Here is a 19,202-nt window from a genome sequence, read left to right as displayed (position 1 = left end):
CAGCCCTTATGATCTTTCTTTCAATTGCCAGGGCAATGGTCCTGGGTGCGAACCCTCTCTGCCAAAGGGCCGAAGAGCCGCTAAGCCTGAAGACCTTTACGCGCTACCCACATTGTATACGACAATTTGCCTGTGGCGAGCCTCCATGCACTATCTGTCAAGCTGCCCGAAACACGCAGCATACAGCATCTATCGCCTGTTCTAAAGCCTAGCTGTAAAGAAGGCCTCTATATTAGACCATTCGGATGTCCATCGAGCGCATGACAACCGCCTTGTCACACCTCCCGAACGGCTCACCAGCGTAGTCACCAAACCACTAGGAAGACCTCGCGAGCGGTGACACTATCAACCTGAACTCGACATAGGTCGTATCATTCACATGCTCATGTCGACCAGATGGACAGGTTAGGCGATGAAGGAGATGCTCAAGGAGCTCTCGGACCCCGTCACTTTCCCAGAGCGGCGAATAATGAGTGATATCGTCCGGGTGCGCTGATGAAATGAAAGAGAATTCTTCAGAAAATGTGGCAGGCTTCACTTGATGGAGCGAATCATACGGCTGTTGCCTGATGACGATATCTGAAAAGAAGTATAGGCCAAGATATCTGAAGACTTTCACACCACGATCGGGCAAAGGTATCATCTTCATCCCAGCGTGGTCAGGCAGGTTCTCAACTCTCATACTCTCAAAGCACGTCACATTCGTTGCTGAGCTCCGCTTACTCGTGGTGATTGATCTACGTCTGTGCCGGAGGTTGGAGATGCAATAAGCCAAGCACTCCCTACGTCAATTCCGTCACACAAGTATTCGTCGATAACGTGGGCCTGACTGTAAAATCAACTCCCTTCATATTTCTCCGGCATGTCGAGGGCCAACTGCCAGATGACGACATAAACGCAAGATTATAGATGGTTTCCCTTGGCGAGAATTTTGACTGACATCATATCGCGCGCCTTAAGCTGCACGTTGGGCGGTATTGAACCGAGCCGCAACGTCGATTGGACCACAACGTTCATCAACTTCACCACAGATACCTGGCTAGCAGCGCGCCGAGTCAAACAATTCCCGGTCACCTGTCGCTCCTTGGCCAGCTTTTGCATTCCTGCAACGCTTGTGTCGGACATCATGCCTAAGTAGCCCGTCGCGTCATCATCCCGCTGATGGAGCGCATGCTGCTTCCGGGCAACGAGAGGATGCCATTCAAACTGCTTCAAATGGTGCTAATACCACGCATAAGACACCCAACTTCCTCGTGCACAGAGCCTTGGGGATAAGCCTTGCAGTCATGCAGACCAGTGCGACTCTTCGTACGCATCTTCTCTGTCATCTTTGCCCTCGTCCTGAGTACATCAAGACTCTGCGCAGCGAAGTCAAATCCATGGTCGGAGAAGAGGTCAGGGTCTCCAATGCCAGCCTGCACAAGCTTGTCAAGCGTGACTATCTCATGAAGGAGTCGCAGCGCATCACTTTTCCCTTGCCTTGTGACGTTTTAACTCCGTCGTTCAAAATGACATTCGGCCACATCGTTTACAACAGCCTGACGCTTTGAGACGGCACAGCAATCCCAGCAGGAATTTTTATCGATGTCAATGTGCCCACAATCCACCGGAAACCGGCTGCATATCCCGACGCAGAGTGTGCTGTCACCTTCAGTTCATGCTGAAGGCAGCGACTGGGATTGAGCAGACGAATGCTTCGTTTGTCACAACGACAGCTTGTAGCGTCAGCTGGGAAAATGAAAGATTTGTCTGCTGTTGACGACTTTCCCCTGCTACATCTGACTTTAACGAAAAAGGCAATCAAGAGTGATTTCCTTTGGCAGCAGTTCATTCAAGCAACGGCTAAGTACTCATTATAACGGCAGCTCATCACCGCCGAGGCACCTTGCGAGATGGCCTGCCCTGGCTTCTGGCTCTGTTTCCATACTAATCCTCCCGATGCACCCCTGCTTCATCGTCGATTAGTACTCAAGTATTGCGGGCATCTGTGTCCACGATAGTGTTAATATGGTCCATTTGCAATACCGTCCATCAGTTTAATCGGTTCCCAGTTTCCATTTGGTTCCCAGACTGGTAAGTGCGGATTTCCGACCCAGAACCCCACAATTCGATTGAGTGGACAATCAAACGGATCAAGAGGGCTCACAGCTGAAGTTTTCCCTCAAACGCACTGCATGTTATCGCACCAACTGCTGGCATTTCCGAAAGAAAAGCAGTCGGTGCATTTGCCGCACTCACATATGCTATCGCCCATACAGAAGTGATTTGCAACGTGGATGCATCGATGGTGGTCAATCTAGTTCGTTGCATCGTCCAAGTCGTGCACAAAGCCCGAGAGTTGATCTCACTAATTCCAGCAAAGGCCAATATACGGGGATCAAGCGCGCCGGCTCTCAAGGCAATGCAATGCACCAGCACCGATTCCGAAGATCCGGCTCCGCCCGGCCCCACCGACGCCGACGCTAAGGGGAAGGTAGAGTAAATCAAGGGTATGGAATTTTTGCGAAGCTGAAGGATGGCATTGGGAATGAAAAAAGTTTTCTGATTCCCAGACAATAACTCTGCGCCTAGGAACGCAAAATGGATAATGTACTTGCGCTGTTCCTGGTACAGAGTAAGATATTATCAGTCGTCAAGTCATGAGGATCGTAAATTATTACTTGGTATATCAGCCTTGCCCCTCACAAACAGCACGGCCGAAATGATCTCACTATTATGGACTGATATTTGCATGTGCAACTCGAACGAATGGTTCCTTTTCTTTGAAACATAAAACTGAATCAGCCTCATTAGCATACTTCATCACTCCACAAGCCCCAAACCTCAGACCGCAAGCTCTTAACTCTACTCGTCCAGATCCAGCTGCTCCTCCTCCTCCTCCCTCTTCCTCTTGCGTGACTCAAGATGTGCGGTAGTATGCTTGTCACGGGCAACGCAAAGCAGATTCTTGGCCGACATATTCAAAGCCTGCAGCAGACCGTGAACTAACGGATCACCAGCAGCTCCTTCGCCAGGCGTTCCCATCTGCAGGAGTCGACTGCACAGCTCAAGCTGCTCCTTCATTACCGCGTCATCCTGCGCCTCCTTTTCCCGGTCTGCCTGTGCTGCGTGCGCTTGGAGTTGGTCCTCGGTGGCATCGGGCTCGAGGTCTGGCAGGGCTGAAGCCTCTGGCGGCGCGTAGGCGAATATGTCGCCGTTGGTCATGATGTCCTCGTCGAGGAAACGCAAAAGCAGGCTTGGGCGCCCATCTTCACGGATGCTCTCTAGGAAGGATTGGCCCATCTCCTCCAGGTCCTCCTCGGGAACCTCCGTCCGCGGACGCTTGCTGGACCTCCGAGAGACTTTGATGCTGTCATTGCCGGCGTCATCTGATGCGGCCTTGCGCTTCTTGGACTTGGGAGCAGCTCGTGGGACGGCCTTGGCGCGGAGGGCGGTGATGGCCTGGTTGACGTCGCGGAGGGTCGGCATCGGGGTGACGACATAGGGGCCGGGGGAGCCAAACACACGCGCGAGCATGCGGTCGCGGATCTCGGTGCGGATGTCCTCGGGGTCGACGGCCTCGTGGGCGGTGGAGCGCCGGAGGGAGGAGAGGGCTTTGAGGGTGCCGGTACTGGTGCAAACTTCCTGGTCGAGCTCAAGGTGCAGCTCAATGTTGTCGGTGAGGCCGACGGCGAGGGCGGCGTTCCGCAGGCGGCTGGCGGACTCGGGCTTGTGCTTGGCGGCGTCATGGGCGATGCGAAAGATCCGGCCGAGGTAGGTGACAAGATCGGCGGCGGAGAGGTGCTCGCGGATGAAGGCGGGCCAGTCGAGGACATGGTGCCGAGCGCTGGTGTGCTGGCCGGATGTATGCACGGCGAGAGCAGCTGTCCACCAATCCTGATGTAGCTGTTTCCAGCCTCTAGTGAGGTCGGCCTCGGGGACTTGAGCTTGGTTCCAGGTCTCATTGAGCTCGCGGAGAGACTGGTCTACCTTAGCATCCCGGCGGATGCTTACAATGACGGGGTTTCTGCTGCTAGACATGGTTGAGGAGCAATGGTGACGCGCTTGGTGTGAATGCTAAGCACAGGCGACAATGGTAGAGAACTGCACAATGGCAAAGGAAGGCTCCTGAAATTTGAGAAGTTTTCGAAAAACGAACAACTAACACGAGGAAAAGAGCAGATTTTCAAACGGAGAGGTTGTCCGACGAACAGCTGAATGGAAGTTCGGGGGCAACAGACGTGGTATCATTCGTTGCTGGTGATGGAGGGAGCTGCATTTAGAAAGAATGCTGGACGTTCTCACCTGCACCAATACCATGCCTCAACTGCCGTTCAAAACACCTGCGAACCCTGAGATGATTGCTGCCCATTTGCGCTCTTCAACTAATTCACGGTGTCATTCCAACAGGCTAGTTCCATGTATGTGATTCTTTTCTTATGATTTAAAGCACTATCTACTGCACCACGAATTCCCCAGTTCTTGGGCAGAAAGGCAGATCCATGACCCTCAAATTACTTCTCCACGATCCCCGCACCCCAAGCAGCCAAGGACCTCCAGGCACCATGTAAGCCATCCATGGGACCAACGCTCATGGCTTCGCGGCACCTCCTCCATTAACCTTGGAATCATGATGCAGAACGACATTGTTAGCCTGGACCATAACGGTGTTGATGAGATTGCGGCTGAGTTCGTCGGGTTGCGTTTTCATGTGTGGCCGAAGTGCAAGAAGCTGCTCCATCTTTGACACAAGAAAACAGTGCTGGCCGTGGGGATTGAGTGATTTGAAATACGCGACTTCGCCCGACTCACTGCCGACGGAAGGTGGTGAAGTCGGCATCTTGTCCTGTCTCGTTGGCGAAGTGCGGAAAACCGACGTCCGATGATTTCAGTGTCGCTTCCCTGCTTCCGAAGTGGGAGGAGCTGTTGTCGTAGTCTTGCGGTTGGAAGGTTTCGCGGTAACTTGGAAAGCAAGAGCAACTGCCCGGCTTGTGCTGAAGAATGAGGGGAATGATGTCAGGCGGGCCTTGGAGATGCAGGCACCTGACGCCCCGTGCCCCAGTGCTTCTCGAGCGAAGAAGTCGTGACGGATGTGTCTACCTTCCTGGGACGCGCCGGCCGCGGATTCAGCCACGCCTTGCCAGGACTTTTGCCAACGGTCTGCCCACTTCTGGCATCGGCTGACTGTACACGCTCGGCCGTGTGCTTGGTTCGATCTCTCACTCGAAAGACACGCGTCGTAGCGATGTCAAGCGCCCCAACCAGTCGTGGCTGTGAAACGGTGCGTTACAGTCCTCGACAGTGATCGAAGGCAATGTGAATGCGATGAAGTAGGGATGACTTTGGTGCAATCGTTAATTGAAAGAGATGAGAATGCGATGGATTGTCGATGGTGGAACGACAGAGATCTTGCTGTGATGTAGTCGTGCTGTCAGATTGCGATTGGGATGGTGACGAGGCGACGACGACGACGATGCGGTAAACAAACAAGAAAGAAGTGACCAAGCGCTGCGTCAGCCAGTTTGTAGTGAAAAAGTTTCAAAGCAAGAGGCAGCCGATGTTGACCCCATCCAGCGGCAACCACGAGAAACTGGATGGGCTGCCTGAAATATGAACGGAAGGGCCGAGGCTCTAGCCGCTGCAACTTCCTACGTCTACCCACATACGCCTTCCTCCTACCCTTCTCTTGACTAGTGGCCCCCTTCCGACAACGAACGCCAACATCTCAACCGCCGCGGCACCTTTCAGAAAGTTCCATCCGCCAGCCGCGGCAAACCAATTTGTCGAGGTTTGAATACCGCTGGCCTCTTCCCCAGCCCATCAAGGATGAACTTGCAGTCTACTCCGTCGTTTTAGCCGTCTCGATGCGGCCCTTCGAAATGGAATGAGCAAGCCATCAAGCGAGAGGTTGGTCTGAAGCTGGAGTGTGATGATAACGCAACGGAAGACCGCCCCGGCGAGTCAATCAACAGAAAGCCACCTCCGTGCATGACGCTCATTACTTCGCGCGTCTGGTGGATGAGCAAGCACAGCAGCAGCATATGGTGTTCGCAGCGATCAAGATCCCCATTCCCGGCTGCTAGTGAACAACCCGATTCCTCGACAGTCCTCCGTCACTGCAAGAAGAATGGTGACTGCAAGCTCTGACTGGCAAGAAGTGTAATCCCACATCAAAACTCGCGTTTCAGGATGGCAAAGTACGTCCCCTTGATTGTATCACCCTGTTGTCTGGATTCAGCATTATGGCCTTCCCAGCTGAACTTTGTCCTAGACCAGAACCCCTGCTGAAGCTTAGAAAAGAGCCATTCCAAAGCTATCAGCAGTAGGAGCCACCAACTAAAAGTTGCTCGCCCAATCGTCTCTTTTGAAGATGATGAGGATGACAATGGCTACTTCTTGGGCGTGGACGATGTCTTCAGCGATCAAGACATATGCCGTGTGGAGTGCCAAATGTGTGCGTCTCATTGTACAATGGGTCAAGGGGCGGCATGTCAACATAACCGGCAGACCACCTTGACATGTCGCACCATGTCCAGGTGCGGAGGCAGAGATCACAATGACACCGACGCCTGACCAAGTCCCTCGGCCACAAATCAGTCTTCTGCAGCTCATGCAGCGCGATTGATCAGCTCTTGTTGCCGCAGGTGGTCTCCTGGCATTACTAGCCGTCTTGCGCTCTGCTAAATATAAGAGGACAGCACTGTCATCCGCACAACCAGTAATTAAATCATTTGGAACGCATCTTGCCATGCTCTGCCCGTGCTTTCGTGCCACGATGGACTTCCAATGCTTAACGCTCCTCCATTTGCTCTACAATGGCAATGTCGCGATACCCTTCTGCCCGAGCAAAGGCATTTCAAGGACGTGAATGAAACAATATCTCGCCATCCAAACAGTCTCTTTTAGTTTAAGTACAGTGAACTTGAGTAGAGATATGAGAGCATGTGAGAGAAAACGATAGTTACTTTCGTACGTGCTAGAGTGTACAGCGGGGGGATGGATTAGGCTGATGCTCTTTCTAAAAAGCAGCATCCGAAGAGTTGAGGTGTTGCATAACTACGCGAGCAATCAATAGTTATTCTTTCTGTGATTCTCTCCGTCCCAGCTTGTTGACTGGCAAAAGCGACCCAGCCTAATAGATTCTGGGCGTCATGATTGGGATCAGGCCCTCTTTTCGTACCAATTAGGTCATGAATCGTGGAATTGGTGATATAGAAGGGCGATGCGGTGTTCCGTGGCACTTATTTTAATCTTTGCGCTATCTATGTATAACTCGTTTGACCACTTTGTTTCAACCTTTTGGCTTGGGCTGACTTGTCACTTCAGCGGGCTTGAAACAGATTGCTGCAGCAGGAGAAAGGGCCAGATCGTCCATAGGCATCTGCTGCCGGTTTTCGGGAAGCCGAAGAACGTCTGAATTTTACAAGGGAAACTCCGAACTCTGACATCAGCCTGCCAAGGATCTGCTCAAAGGCCAGGGGATCCTGGGGTGTAGGCACGAAAACCCCGCTCTGCAATTTGTTCAGGCTGCTCCCGCTATCCTGCAGCCGTACACACCTTTCGAAGTCAGTGTCCTGCTGCTGACTTCAACTCATCAACACAGCCCACCGTCGCCTACCACCCTCGCAAAACCACCATTGGTGGCCTGTACTCAGACTCGACCAGGCTGCTCGCTGCAGCTTGACAGATGGTCACAAATGTAAGGGGAACCAGGCCAGGTGGCATGGGTTACACAGATGTGGTCATTTTTCTGATTATTGTCTTGGCCCGCAGCCTGAAAGATGTTGCTGGCCAGTTTGAGCTTGCCGAGCCTGCAGCAGTCCCAACGCGTATGCTGCGGGCCTTTAAATCAAAAAGACTTCATCCGATTGGTGTGTTGGTGCGAGATGCGTAGTGTCCTGCGCTTTGCACCAACAGACCAATCATTCGTGGTGCCCAAGAGCAAAGCCCCGCCCCGCTCTCTACGGTCGCGTGGGAAAATCAGTTCAACAAAGAGTGCCGGTGAAGAGGGACAAGTCCGTTCCACAATGCTGCTAGTTCAAAGTCCTATCGATGGATCAAACTTCTTTCCGGGCGAAGTTACTCGTGGCTTCTTGACCATATTATTCTCACCGTCGCCTTATACTCCCCATGATGTTAACCTCCAGTGCGGCTTCTGTGGCAAAGCGTCAACGTCCAGATCCAGCACCAGGTCACGAAGAGATTGCATGTTACGAGGCTGAAGATCACGAGATGGACGACGGAATGGATGATACGGACTTTCGCTTCTTTGACATTGACACGGAGCCCGGCACGCGGGCCCGAAAAGCGGCCGTGCCGAGAGAGACCGGCGGCGATGACGACTTTGAGTGTTGTTTAAGACCACCAGTAAGCCAATCTACAGACTGAGCGACAACCCTAAAACTAACGGAACATACAGTCTGCTCTAGATCTTGATTCGGGAGATGTGGAAGCGTGGCACCCCTATATTCGGGAACGCTTACATCAGCTCGAGGATATCATCCGTGATTTCCGGATCCTCTCGGACCAGCAAAGAACTACCAACGAAGACACAGATACTACCCGACTGTCTCTTCACGAGAGCCTCGTCATGCGAGTGCACTCGGAGGGCGCAGAGTTGAATTTTGCCTTGGGACAAACCGATGAACATAGATATAACTTCCCAATGATGGACAAAGCCAACTCAGAGGCTCTAACAACATGGCGTACGCAGTGGCAGAAGCGCAGGGCGCTACGTGGGCTAGTCAAGGAAGCCTCCAAAGCCCTCAGCGATTGTTACAGAAGTTTGTCCACCGAGATTGATGCCGGATTGAACTCGATTGTTGAGTTGGATATGCCCGCGAGGCTGGAGTCCGCCCGTCAGAAGCTGGAACAAGCCATCAGTTCACAGGGAAACAGGAGGGTCAGATTCCCTCCACGCGTGCGACGTGAAAACTCAGATAAGCGCCAGAAAGGAGGGACATCATAGACACCCACGTAGGCGAATCTTAAGTACCATTTCCACCTTCCCAGGCTCAGTTGGCATTCATTTGTGTTTTCTACGAGGCTTGCGTCATAATGAGTGGCATCGGTCACTCCATGGCTTAGACCGAGGGGTACGATGATAGAGTAAACCTAGCCAGTTCGCGACTGCGACCGTGACTTCGGCCTTTGGTGAGGGGGGCTGGGCAGCCAGCGTGCGGCCATGCAGTTGTCAGGGGAAGACCCACTCAAGCTTCCGAAAGAAGGAAATGCTTTTGCCGAATGAGCTTGTTGGGGGTCAGAACCCACCGCCCCACGTGTGGCAGGCCAATTACCCGCCCCTTCATGACTGGTACTGGATGGAGCCTTGTCAGTCAATCTACCTTTGTAGTTCCCAGAAGCCGTGCAGGGAGCCGAGTCGCCAGCAGCAAGGTGTATTTTCTTTCTCAAGGGTCAAATGTACTATGTACGTTACTGCACGCATGTTCCAGTTTCCATGGTCAAGTTGGATCCTCGGAGCGAAAGCAATCAATACTAGGCGGAGCGTTGCTTACATCAGGTTGCCGCATGGGATCAGGCAGTGTCACGGGCTAGAGCCCGGCCGAGATCTCCGGCTTTGCCGGAGCAGCTACCGAGATCCGGCTCCGCCGGATCCACTATACTGCTGTAGCACACCGCCTAGCCCCGGTCTGCATCACTGCTGCTAGGCGCCTATCCCTGTAAAGTCCTTTCCTCCTTCTTCAGCTTAGAATAGTCAATCGACGGCACCTCTACGTTGAACAAGCCTAGGGGCCAGCCCCTTACAGGCAGGGGGCTGAACGCCACGTGTCTGAGACCATCGTCAGAGCGAAATTGAAAATTGCACAAGATATAAAGGTGTGTCTTGGTGAGCACAGCACCTATTTGTACTCCCATAAGGTATGCCAAGTGGTGGCGCTACATCTCGATCGGCATGTTTACCGGGAAGAAGGCCGCCGGCGACCATGGTGGATGCTTGCCAGATGGCTACGAGTCTGCCCCACTTGTCGGGCCGGAATCCGACGTAGCGGTCGGACTTCTCCGGACTTGCATCCTCTGAGCTAACCTCAGAACCTAGTGGTGCGGTCACTCGAATACTTCATTTCAGCCAATTCACTCCATTTTACAATCGGGTCACCATCCATGTGCCACAAAGCCGTTCATTTTGGCGGCGATGGCAATGACCGTCCAATCTCGCATCCATCTACCAGATTGTGACCAGCACGCATCATGAAAGCTCAATCGCTTCACAACATTTTAGGTGACATGAATGCATGTGAATGAAAGCGCAATACTTTTCGTATTCGGCCGGGTTGGAAACATACCCACTATATTGAAACATCTCTGTGTGAAATTTAACCGTATCAAGACGTCCAGGACACTGGTCCCGACGGCCCTCCTAGCCATTACAATTCCGCACAGTGCCGTCTATCCTGCTCCTTGATATCAGTTTGTTCCATCAGACAGACAATTAAAAGAGAAGTTCCCAAACATCTTCATAAATCAACAGTTATTGCTTGCTCTCATCGTACTGTTCTTCGACAGGACCGTGACTGACACAACTCTGCACCACAACCCTCGTGACAGTAAACATGGGGAAAACAATTCTCAGTTGCACACTCTATTACAGCGGTCGTACCACCACTGTCTGGGCAGAAGACTTGACATCAGGAAGCTCCCACAGAAAGTAATGCTGCAGAAAACTTGTGCAGGGCATTATTCGCCTCAACTGACTCGTAACGTTTCTACTGCAGTCAAGATCCTGCAAGTTTTTTACCCTTCCCTAAAGACGAAACTAGTTATAAGACTATGTATAATGTGAAGTATGCCTCGTTCTTATTCATACCAAGCTGCGTCTCATTTCCAGCCCGTTATGAATGGGATGAAATCGCTGAAGTCTCAGCCTGAAAGGGCCGGCGTATTTAGGAGCCCCCAGAGCCATTTAGTGGACTTGTTTCATGTGAAGAGGTCCCCGCGGCGTTAAATATACGAAAGAGGGCGGTTATTCCTGAGACGAGATTCCCGGATTTCACAATTCATACATAGGCGACCGCCTCGCCAAGCATAGGTTCTGTGGAAGCATGCAGCGTGGCCGCCTTTGCTGGGTCTGCGTTGATTCATGCTCGTCTCGGAGCCAAGCCTTTCTATGTAAGCCTTGCTTCATAGAGGACATTATGATAGCCTCACTAGCTATGTGCGGCGCACATCCTGAAGTGTGCGGAATGGCGAGGGACGCAACAATTTCATCTGTGTCTCATGCTCCGCTCCCCAAACCTTTCCGTCGGCAATGTGTTTATCGTTATCGTCGCTATATCGTCTGCATTCTCGGTGAGAGCCACAGTTTTCTGTCATTTTAAATCATATACATTTTCCGGATAGCTTTGATGGTTCTTTTTACTTGGTTTCTCGTGCCAAGACAAACATTTCAGCAGCGTGACTTAGGATCACCTGCAATAATTCCCCGTCCCAGCTGGCGGATCTCCGGCCAAGGAGACTCACACTCCCTCTATCTTACCCTCGTCGCACCAACTGGTCACCTGCATGGACCTGAAGACGAAGACCTCAGCATAGAGCTGGAGCCATAGAGAGATGCACGTTACTTCAAGACTGCAGCAACTGAGAAGGTTTCAGCAGCAACTACTTACTTGCTCGGCATATCTGGTCTTCAGGGTTAAAGGAAAGTGGACTGACAGTACACCATAGACGAATCGATAGCCATAGTTTCGTTAGCGACAAGTGCAGTCCGGGAATTGCCATGGGCGACTTGAGTTAGTGGACATCAGGACCTCGGAACACGTCTTTGAAACCCATGACTCAGCACTTAGAACTATCGACTCGAGGCTGAAGCGCAGACCGCGTTTCTGAAGTTCCTCGGAAGTAGAGATGCATTGTCAACCGTTGTCCGCAGTCACAGCATACCGAGCCACCTAGCCCTGGCATAGACCCCAAACATGTTCACGCTTAACTGAAGAAGCTCGCGAATTACGAACAATGTAACAGATACCTGAGCTGGTTCCTGTCTCTTAGTATCGATTTTGGCTGTGGGTTGTGCACTGACCGCAACGATAGCTTCCATATCAGCGTGTCTCTTCGCACATTCCATCAGACAAGTCGTCAGCGATATTCAATCATTGGACAACAAGAAAAGGAGGCTCCATAATTAAAGCCTGTTCCAAAAGATGTGTGTCATCGTCTGTATTTAGACAGCTGCTAAACGTGCTTCGGTGCCTCGCACCGCTGATTGTTCTTATCAGCCACACGTTTGGTGTCAAGATCGCGAGGAGCGCGCTTCTCGGTTTCACCGGACGATTCGCGAGCCGGCGTCGAATCGTATCGGTTCGGCTGACAATTCAACGCCCTGTTTGACGTGACTGCCATTGACGGTCTTGAAACCGAACCATTCAAGTTTCGCGCCGTACTCATCCAACTGCATCTCGATCGTGCGTGTCAGGTATTCCATCGCATCAGCTGGGCGGATCATCTAGAGATGGCAAGCTTACCTTCCGACGGCATTCTATCGCTTAGTCCTGCTTTTGGAATACTCACAAGCTAGAGGTGATTTGTACGGAGATGGTCCGCCAGTGGGGAGGTCATTGAGGCCGAATTCCAGATTATATCACACTGCCTGACTTCAACAAATGATTACACCAATCTCGGCACGTTACAACGGCAAACGAAAGACACAAATGACGGCTACAACACATTTCCTATATCCCATGGGTTAGCTATAGAGGTTTCGCTGTGACCCTCCACATATTTCCCCGTCGGAGCCATACGGCAGTCAAAGAGATGCGCCTCCAGGCGGCAGACTGCGAAAGAAAAGTAGAAGGGAAGAAGGACAACATATTTTCAAGTTCACTCCTTGCAAAGAATGACACTGACTCAATATATTACTGCCAGCATCGATAGGCCTGTATTCGCAGATAGCTTGCTCCCAGGATGGCAGCCGAGGTCTATGCCGCATGCCGTTGATACTATTTACCTTGGGAGAAGTAATGCAGTACCCGTGGCGACTATCAACTAACATCTGCGATCTTTTGTGTTTCACAGGAGGAGAATCCCTGGCCTATTCCCTTGAAGTTTCCCAGTAGATCATGTTGATGTCCTAGGAACGGGCAGGGGTTGTTCGTATATTGGGCAGTTGTCATCTGGCTGTTCTTTGGGATTCTGGACGTGATGGATCGCTCAACTTACCCAGTTGCTGTAAAGGTCTTCAGCTTGCGCAGCATCTTGCGTTCTCGCTTTTTGAGAGGTCGCCACGGCCTTTGAGGAGAGGACATGGTGGAATCTGCCGGCATTTGAACAGTTTTCGGTTTTGCTTACCCCGAGCTTATGGTGACGACCTTGCCTCTGCGAAAGTAGCCCGGGCTATTCTAGTCGTGCCAGCCACACCAGTCAAGGTGATTTCAGTCACTCGGCTTTAGGCGCAATCCCGGCGAGGTCATTTCTTCATTGGAGATATTGCCGGACACGGCAGATATAGAATACTGACGGCGGACTAGTTGGGCGAGTTATACATGAGATCTGGAGTTTTAGAGGCTCGTGGACGCAGATGGGTGAGATGCCCAGTCCATCTTGCAGGTTCAAGGGTGTACAGCAGATGCTCGGATCAGCACCGCAAGTGACGGTTTGTTGTCTCGCACAGGGCTTGTACCACTCGGTGGTACCCGAGTACAACGAAGGCCAGTGTTCAGTCGGTGCGTAAGAACACTTAGGGTTCGACAGACAAAAAAGGCGTGGGCTTTCAGTTGAAGTTTGGCCCGAGCCGCCTAGGCTCTCGCGTGTCTGTTTCGCAGAACCTCTGGGTGGGAAGAAGTCATCTCCTCACGAATTTGCCCGGACGGCTGCGGCTTCTGATGGGGTCAATTCGGATAAACGGATGCTCAAAGGCATCCAAAAACGAACCAGGTCGCCCATGTCCCCGCTTCTCGTGTTGCCTTCTGACCTTGGCCCTTTTGACCTCAGCCGCACAGCCAGTCAAGTCGCGATAGTCATCACCAAACACGAAGCAGCTGTGCCAACTGTTCTCAGTATGACAGCATTTGCAAAAAGCGTGGCTAGAAGACTTCTCATGTTCAGGTTCGCGGCTCGCGAAGCAGCGCCAGCACTTTGTATCAGCTAAGGATCGTCTGCCTGCGTTCGATAATAAGAGCTGTGTGAGATCCCAGGCCGTAGTCGCTGGCCAAAAGATAGGCAGCGGGGGAGCAGGATGACAAGTGTCACTTACGATACAGTCCTTCTTCTACACGGATCTAACTCAGGCGGGATGACTTCGCCGGCGGTTGGACGGCGGGGCAAAAGCGTCGGCATATCGGGGCTTGAGATCTAGGAGATAGCAAGCGTGATGGTAATTCTGAAACGACACGTCAATGTTGTCCACTCAGTCTTAGAAATAGATCATAGTCGACGAAGCGCCCGAATCGCTCTGTGAACCCGCATTTGTCTCATCACGCTAGCAGTCATGTCTCAGCGATGCGCCTCTCTGACTTCAGGACCTAAATAATGGGTTTATGGGATCACCTACCCGTCGTGGTCTTTGTCGATACCGTTTACAGCCAAGGAAGCAAACCTCTGTGTTCATCCTTTACACCCACATACTATATGGGCAATCTTCCGGCGAAAGATGGGCACGTACGACCATACCCACTGGAGAACTCGGGATCCCGTCCGCTCTCCCATAGATAAGCTAGTGAGTGCTGGAGTAGTAGTCGGGTCGGTGACGACCGGCGAATGCCCGGTGTTGTACGTTTGATTTTTGGTTTACCTGGCCTGGTTTGCCCTGCTTTTTGACGCGTATCTTTGCTTCGGCTTATGGGGATGAGAGAAGTTCGATAGGAAGAGCAACAGCACAAGCTGGAAGATGGAGGGCGACTTGGTTGTGACAATTTAAATCTTTGTTCGTGTGTGTGTGCACGTAGCGAAGGCTCAGCATGCTGATGGAATGGGAACTTGAGGAGACTTGAGCGGACCTGAGGGGACGCTGCGCCAAATGCCCAGGGCGCTGGGATGGGCGATGTCGGTAGTGAGATGAAAAATGAGCCGCAAGATTGGTATGACTCAAACAACAGGATCACGAGGCGCTGAAGGGTTTGCGAGGAAGAATGCATTGAGCTACGCGGGGCAGGTGAGATGAGTGATGCGGTGCGTGTGAGAAGACAAGAAACCAAACAAGTTTATGGGATTTGGTGGAAACAGCTATGATTTCGATTGCTTTTTTGGACTGTTTTTTGGCGGCGATCAGTGTGAGGCGAATCTTGAAACCTTTCATTCACAGTACCGGAAATGGTACCGATTTCAGAGGCAAATTGACGACAGCTTCCCGAGCGAACGCCTACCAGGGTCCTGCTGTTTGATTCGTCTCCCCCCCCCCCCCCCCCCCCCTCATTCAGCTTGAAAGTCTCATTAAGCGCATTGTCTAGGTTGAATGTTCCCGGCTACAATGACTATGGTCCGTCTCTTGTGACGAACAATGTCTAAGTTTATGCCTTTTGAGGGAAAGCCTGTCGCATATTTCTCAGACGGTGAGCTGAAACGGTGAGCAACGAAGCTGTGGAAAGCTCTTAATTACCGATTGAGATATGAATATTCACGGTGTCGGCCTGGTCATCATCTCGCGATCCAAGGGAGACCACCCATCAGGGTCATACTCAGTGAGACATCATCTTGTCCATACGTAATGATGGATGAAAATGCTTCCGATCTCCTCTCCATCAATAACCTAGCGAGCGGTCGTCAAGAATAACATCAGCTTCCGCCTCTAATGCAGCCTTCTTTTCAAATTCTAACATGGTCTCGTTCGCGCTTAGCCGCGAGGGTGGTTTTAGGAAAGAAGTCAAGGCCAGTGCCCATTAGATGGGCGCCCTGGAAAAGTAGCCGGTGCTTCGAGAAACCAAAGGAGTTGTTTCCAAAAACATCAAGCTGTCTATTCTTTGCAGGGGAAACAGATAACGAGTTCAGTGAACAGTCTGGGTACAGTAAATACAGGAGCCGTCTTGCATTTACAATGGAAGGACAGCGTATTGAGCGTCAGGCATGATGTTTCGAGGCGGCCGCGGAGCTGCCCTTTTCGTGTCTTTCACAGTTTCAAGCAGGGTAGCAATGTTAAAGCTTCCAATCGCGTTACCGTGATGTCACATAAGCTGATTGCTGCGTTCTTCACACACACCATACGCTGATAGCTGTGCCCGCGCCTGATCGCCCGAGCGATCAGGCTGCTTAGTCGCGATGCTCACACAGATGGACAACAGCTGTCAGGGCGGATTTCTGAGTGGTTGGTAGACTGCGCCTTCGTTGGCGGCGATGTCGCCGTTGGGGCTGTAGATACAGTCCCCTTTCAATGTTTGCGATATTGCGACGTAGCGCATGATTTCGATGTCACCAAGGTCTCCCAGGCAATGATAACGGCTCGGATTAATTCTTGCGCCCCCGCCCTATTGAGTACGCTGCAATGATCCACCATTTTGCAGCCAAGCTTTGTAACGTCTGCATATAACGAGATTCAGCGAACGGATATGATTGCCGTCGTGGCGTCGAAATACTGCACTTCTTCCGAGATATAACGGTGCTAGGGCGCATCCGAACAGGTGCCTGCTTCTAGCATGGGTGTGTTAATGTGTGAGTTGTACTGCGCCTCAGAAATACTACGGTCCACGGCCGACTGCGTCTCCCAGACAGCCTCGGAAAGACCCCAGAGATCGCCGAAGAGAGCCTGCTTGGACATATCGTCTTCGCCGCGGTATATGTCGTTATCCATGAGTGTGATGCAAGGGTCGCACTCCTCCATACGTGTGGCGACCTTGTCTCCGACGGCGACTGGGACGACATAGCAGCCTTATTTAGTCTCACTGATGGGCTTCCACAGCTGGAAAGCGTCGGCTGGGACGTTTGAGTGGTTGGAGGCAAGCGGTTTGAAGTAGCTGCTCGGCTAACAGGTCCGCATTTGCTTGAAGCTCTTGGTAGGACCGCGAGCGCTGGTTCTTCTGGAAAGTGGCTGGCTTTCCTGTAGCTGTTTGTCCTTCGCCCCACTGCGCCAGAGTGACTACGTAGGCAGCTGATGTGGCTTTTGAGCGTAAGTTCGTCGAGGAAATGCTTTATGCCGGCACTGTCAGTTGGATGGACTGATATCTCACCCGCAAATGGGGGGTGGGGTGGCGGCGCAGAGTCACATCGCCCAGCTAATCTTCTGACTCGATGCAGTTGATGCCCCTCATCACGCCGCCATGTTTCGTGAATGTGTGTAGTGATTGTTTGTGTTGTCCCGCAGCGCAGCCCTGCCCGCTGCTTGAACGGTGTTTTCAGGTGCCGGGCAGCCTCAGCATTTGCGTCCGTCGACGAGGGGGCTGTCCGACGCTTTCAGTGTTGTTCATGGCATTCTCGGCCTTTCACTTTGGTGAGGCTCGGGCAGTAGGTCTAGGTCGTACGAGGGACTCAAGTCCTCACGGCTCTGATTTGAAGAGATCATGACAGATGCTGACTTCGTTGATCCGGGGTGGAATGACGTTGCGAGCTGGAGATGCGTAGTAAGGCGACGAAAGTAGTAGGAGTCGTTACTTTCCGATTGAGTAATTTGAATGCTGCATGGACTGATGGATAATATTGATTTGGCATGGGAGCATTGTAAAGGTCTGCTGATAAGTTAGGTTGGGACGGCTTTATTTCAACCCGTTTGAGGGATGGATTGCTTCTCTTTGTGATAGCTGGCCGTAAAGAGGTTTTCATTCAACCGTGCTGTTGGAGCTCCTCTATTCAATCGACATTTTCCGATTTCTCGCCTACAATAGGCAAATCCTGCACCTGCAGAACAGTACTGGGGTGCATGCTTTTTTGAAAATTTAACATCAGCATCAAATTTCAAAGCTGCTTGCTGGGTATGCGCCTTGGGATATATCATTGAGTGCTGAATGTGCTGAATGACGCCAGTCCAAGAGTATGCGAAGTCCAGCTAGTTACACGCTGTTACATTTAATCGACACTTTTTTCGCCGAATCACCAAGTTCACAGCAAGGCTAGAAATGGAGGAATTGGCACCTGGATGTACTGCCCTCATTCAGAACTCGATGGAATATTCTGCTTTTCGAGCAGCAACATCGCTGCGGGGGACATGGGTATCTCGGCAAATGCTACGACATAGGCGGTATGCTACGTTCAGTACAGCGTATTTCACACGCGTTCTTTGAGCCTTGGTAAGTAGGAGTTGGCCCACTTGGACTATACGAGGACATTCCAACCTGATGCAAAGAATGAAGCTACAGAATAATACATAGAACGAATGCTTATTTCAGCGTTTGATCTCTGTGAGTTGAATGGGTGTTCTGTGATGAACCTGTGCTAATGGAAATATTTGTCTGAGGCATCGTGAGCCTTGGATGGCATGACCTAGCCTTCGGTTCAAACAGGCCGACACTATGCAATCTGCTCAGGTCGTCGGATGTTTGCGTTGCCGACAATGGATTTGGTCCCGATACATCCCTGAGCCCATGCAGTATGCTGTACCGGCGTTTGCACTGGCAAACGTCCTCGCCCAAACTAACGGCATCGAGTCCAGTGATCTGAGAAGTCTTAACACCAAGGAAGCATCATTCTGGTTGCTGTCCAGGCTGCACTTGAAGCCCCTCAGAAGAAACGACTTTTGCAAATAACCTCTCAATACTCCATTCCAGCCAGCTGATGACTTCAACTTTGAATTTTATGTCATCACGCCTTCGCCATCGGAATCACCATTGGGTTTTCACTCTCCACACCTCGGACCTGAATATTGTTCCCGCCCGCGAGGCGACGCCAGGCTGGGTGTCGTTGCTCTATCACTCAGGTATAGTTGACACCTAGGAGGCCAGCGCTCAATACAAATTGCGCATGAGATCACGGCTGTTTTCCAAATTGTCAACTGCGAGAGCTGGGATACGTTTTGCAACCGAGTGGCTCTAGTTCAGAGGATTGAACCATCGCTATCGGCGGTCACAATGGGGGGCCGCACCGTGTTGACCTCCTGTTGCTTCTGTTATAGCCTCGAGCGTCAAAATGTTAGCCGGGGAAGACACCAAGCAAAGCCACTGCTCCCGCTGGCTATCTCTGTGCGCATCAATGTAGCCTCGTGCCCGGCCTTGAACATCGGCCTGTCAATCTCTACTGATTCAAGCTGCAGGCTTAAGATCTTGGCAAAAGCCCTCCTGGACCTGGAAGCTGATGGAGACCGTTTCAGGCGATGCCATTGGCGTTCTGTTGGGTCCTGAAATGGTTGGTAATCC

General features: G+C 51.7%; 2 protein-coding genes across 2 annotated transcripts; one reads left to right on the top strand and one right to left on the bottom strand.

Annotated features, from left to right (window-relative positions):
- Nucleotides 1-2,844: 2,844 nt before the first annotated feature.
- CGGC5_v017273 (uncharacterized protein) lies at nucleotides 2,845-4,020 on the bottom strand (the record flags this gene model as incomplete). The annotated part of the gene is made up of 1 exon (XM_032027915.1): nucleotides 2,845-4,020. One exon carries the CDS (start codon nucleotides 4,018-4,020, stop codon nucleotides 2,845-2,847), a length of 1,176 nt encoding a protein of 391 aa, XP_031875761.1.
- A 4,092-nt stretch (nucleotides 4,021-8,112) lies between these two features.
- Nucleotides 8,113-8,947, top strand: CGGC5_v017272 (uncharacterized protein; the record flags this gene model as incomplete). The annotated part of the gene is made up of 2 exons (XM_032027914.2): nucleotides 8,113-8,346; nucleotides 8,399-8,947. The coding sequence occupies 2 exons, from the start codon at nucleotides 8,113-8,115 to the stop codon at nucleotides 8,945-8,947; spliced, it is 783 nt and encodes a 260-aa protein (XP_031875755.2).
- Between the last annotated feature and the right edge of the window lie 10,255 nt (nucleotides 8,948-19,202).

Source organism: Colletotrichum fructicola, assembly GCF_000319635.2.
Source record: "Colletotrichum fructicola Nara gc5 chromosome Unknown KSG_Nara_v1_contig12, whole genome shotgun sequence".
NCBI classification, from domain to species: Eukaryota; Fungi; Ascomycota; class Sordariomycetes; order Glomerellales; family Glomerellaceae; genus Colletotrichum; species Colletotrichum fructicola.
This window is presented reverse-complemented; position numbering and strand designations above follow the sequence as displayed.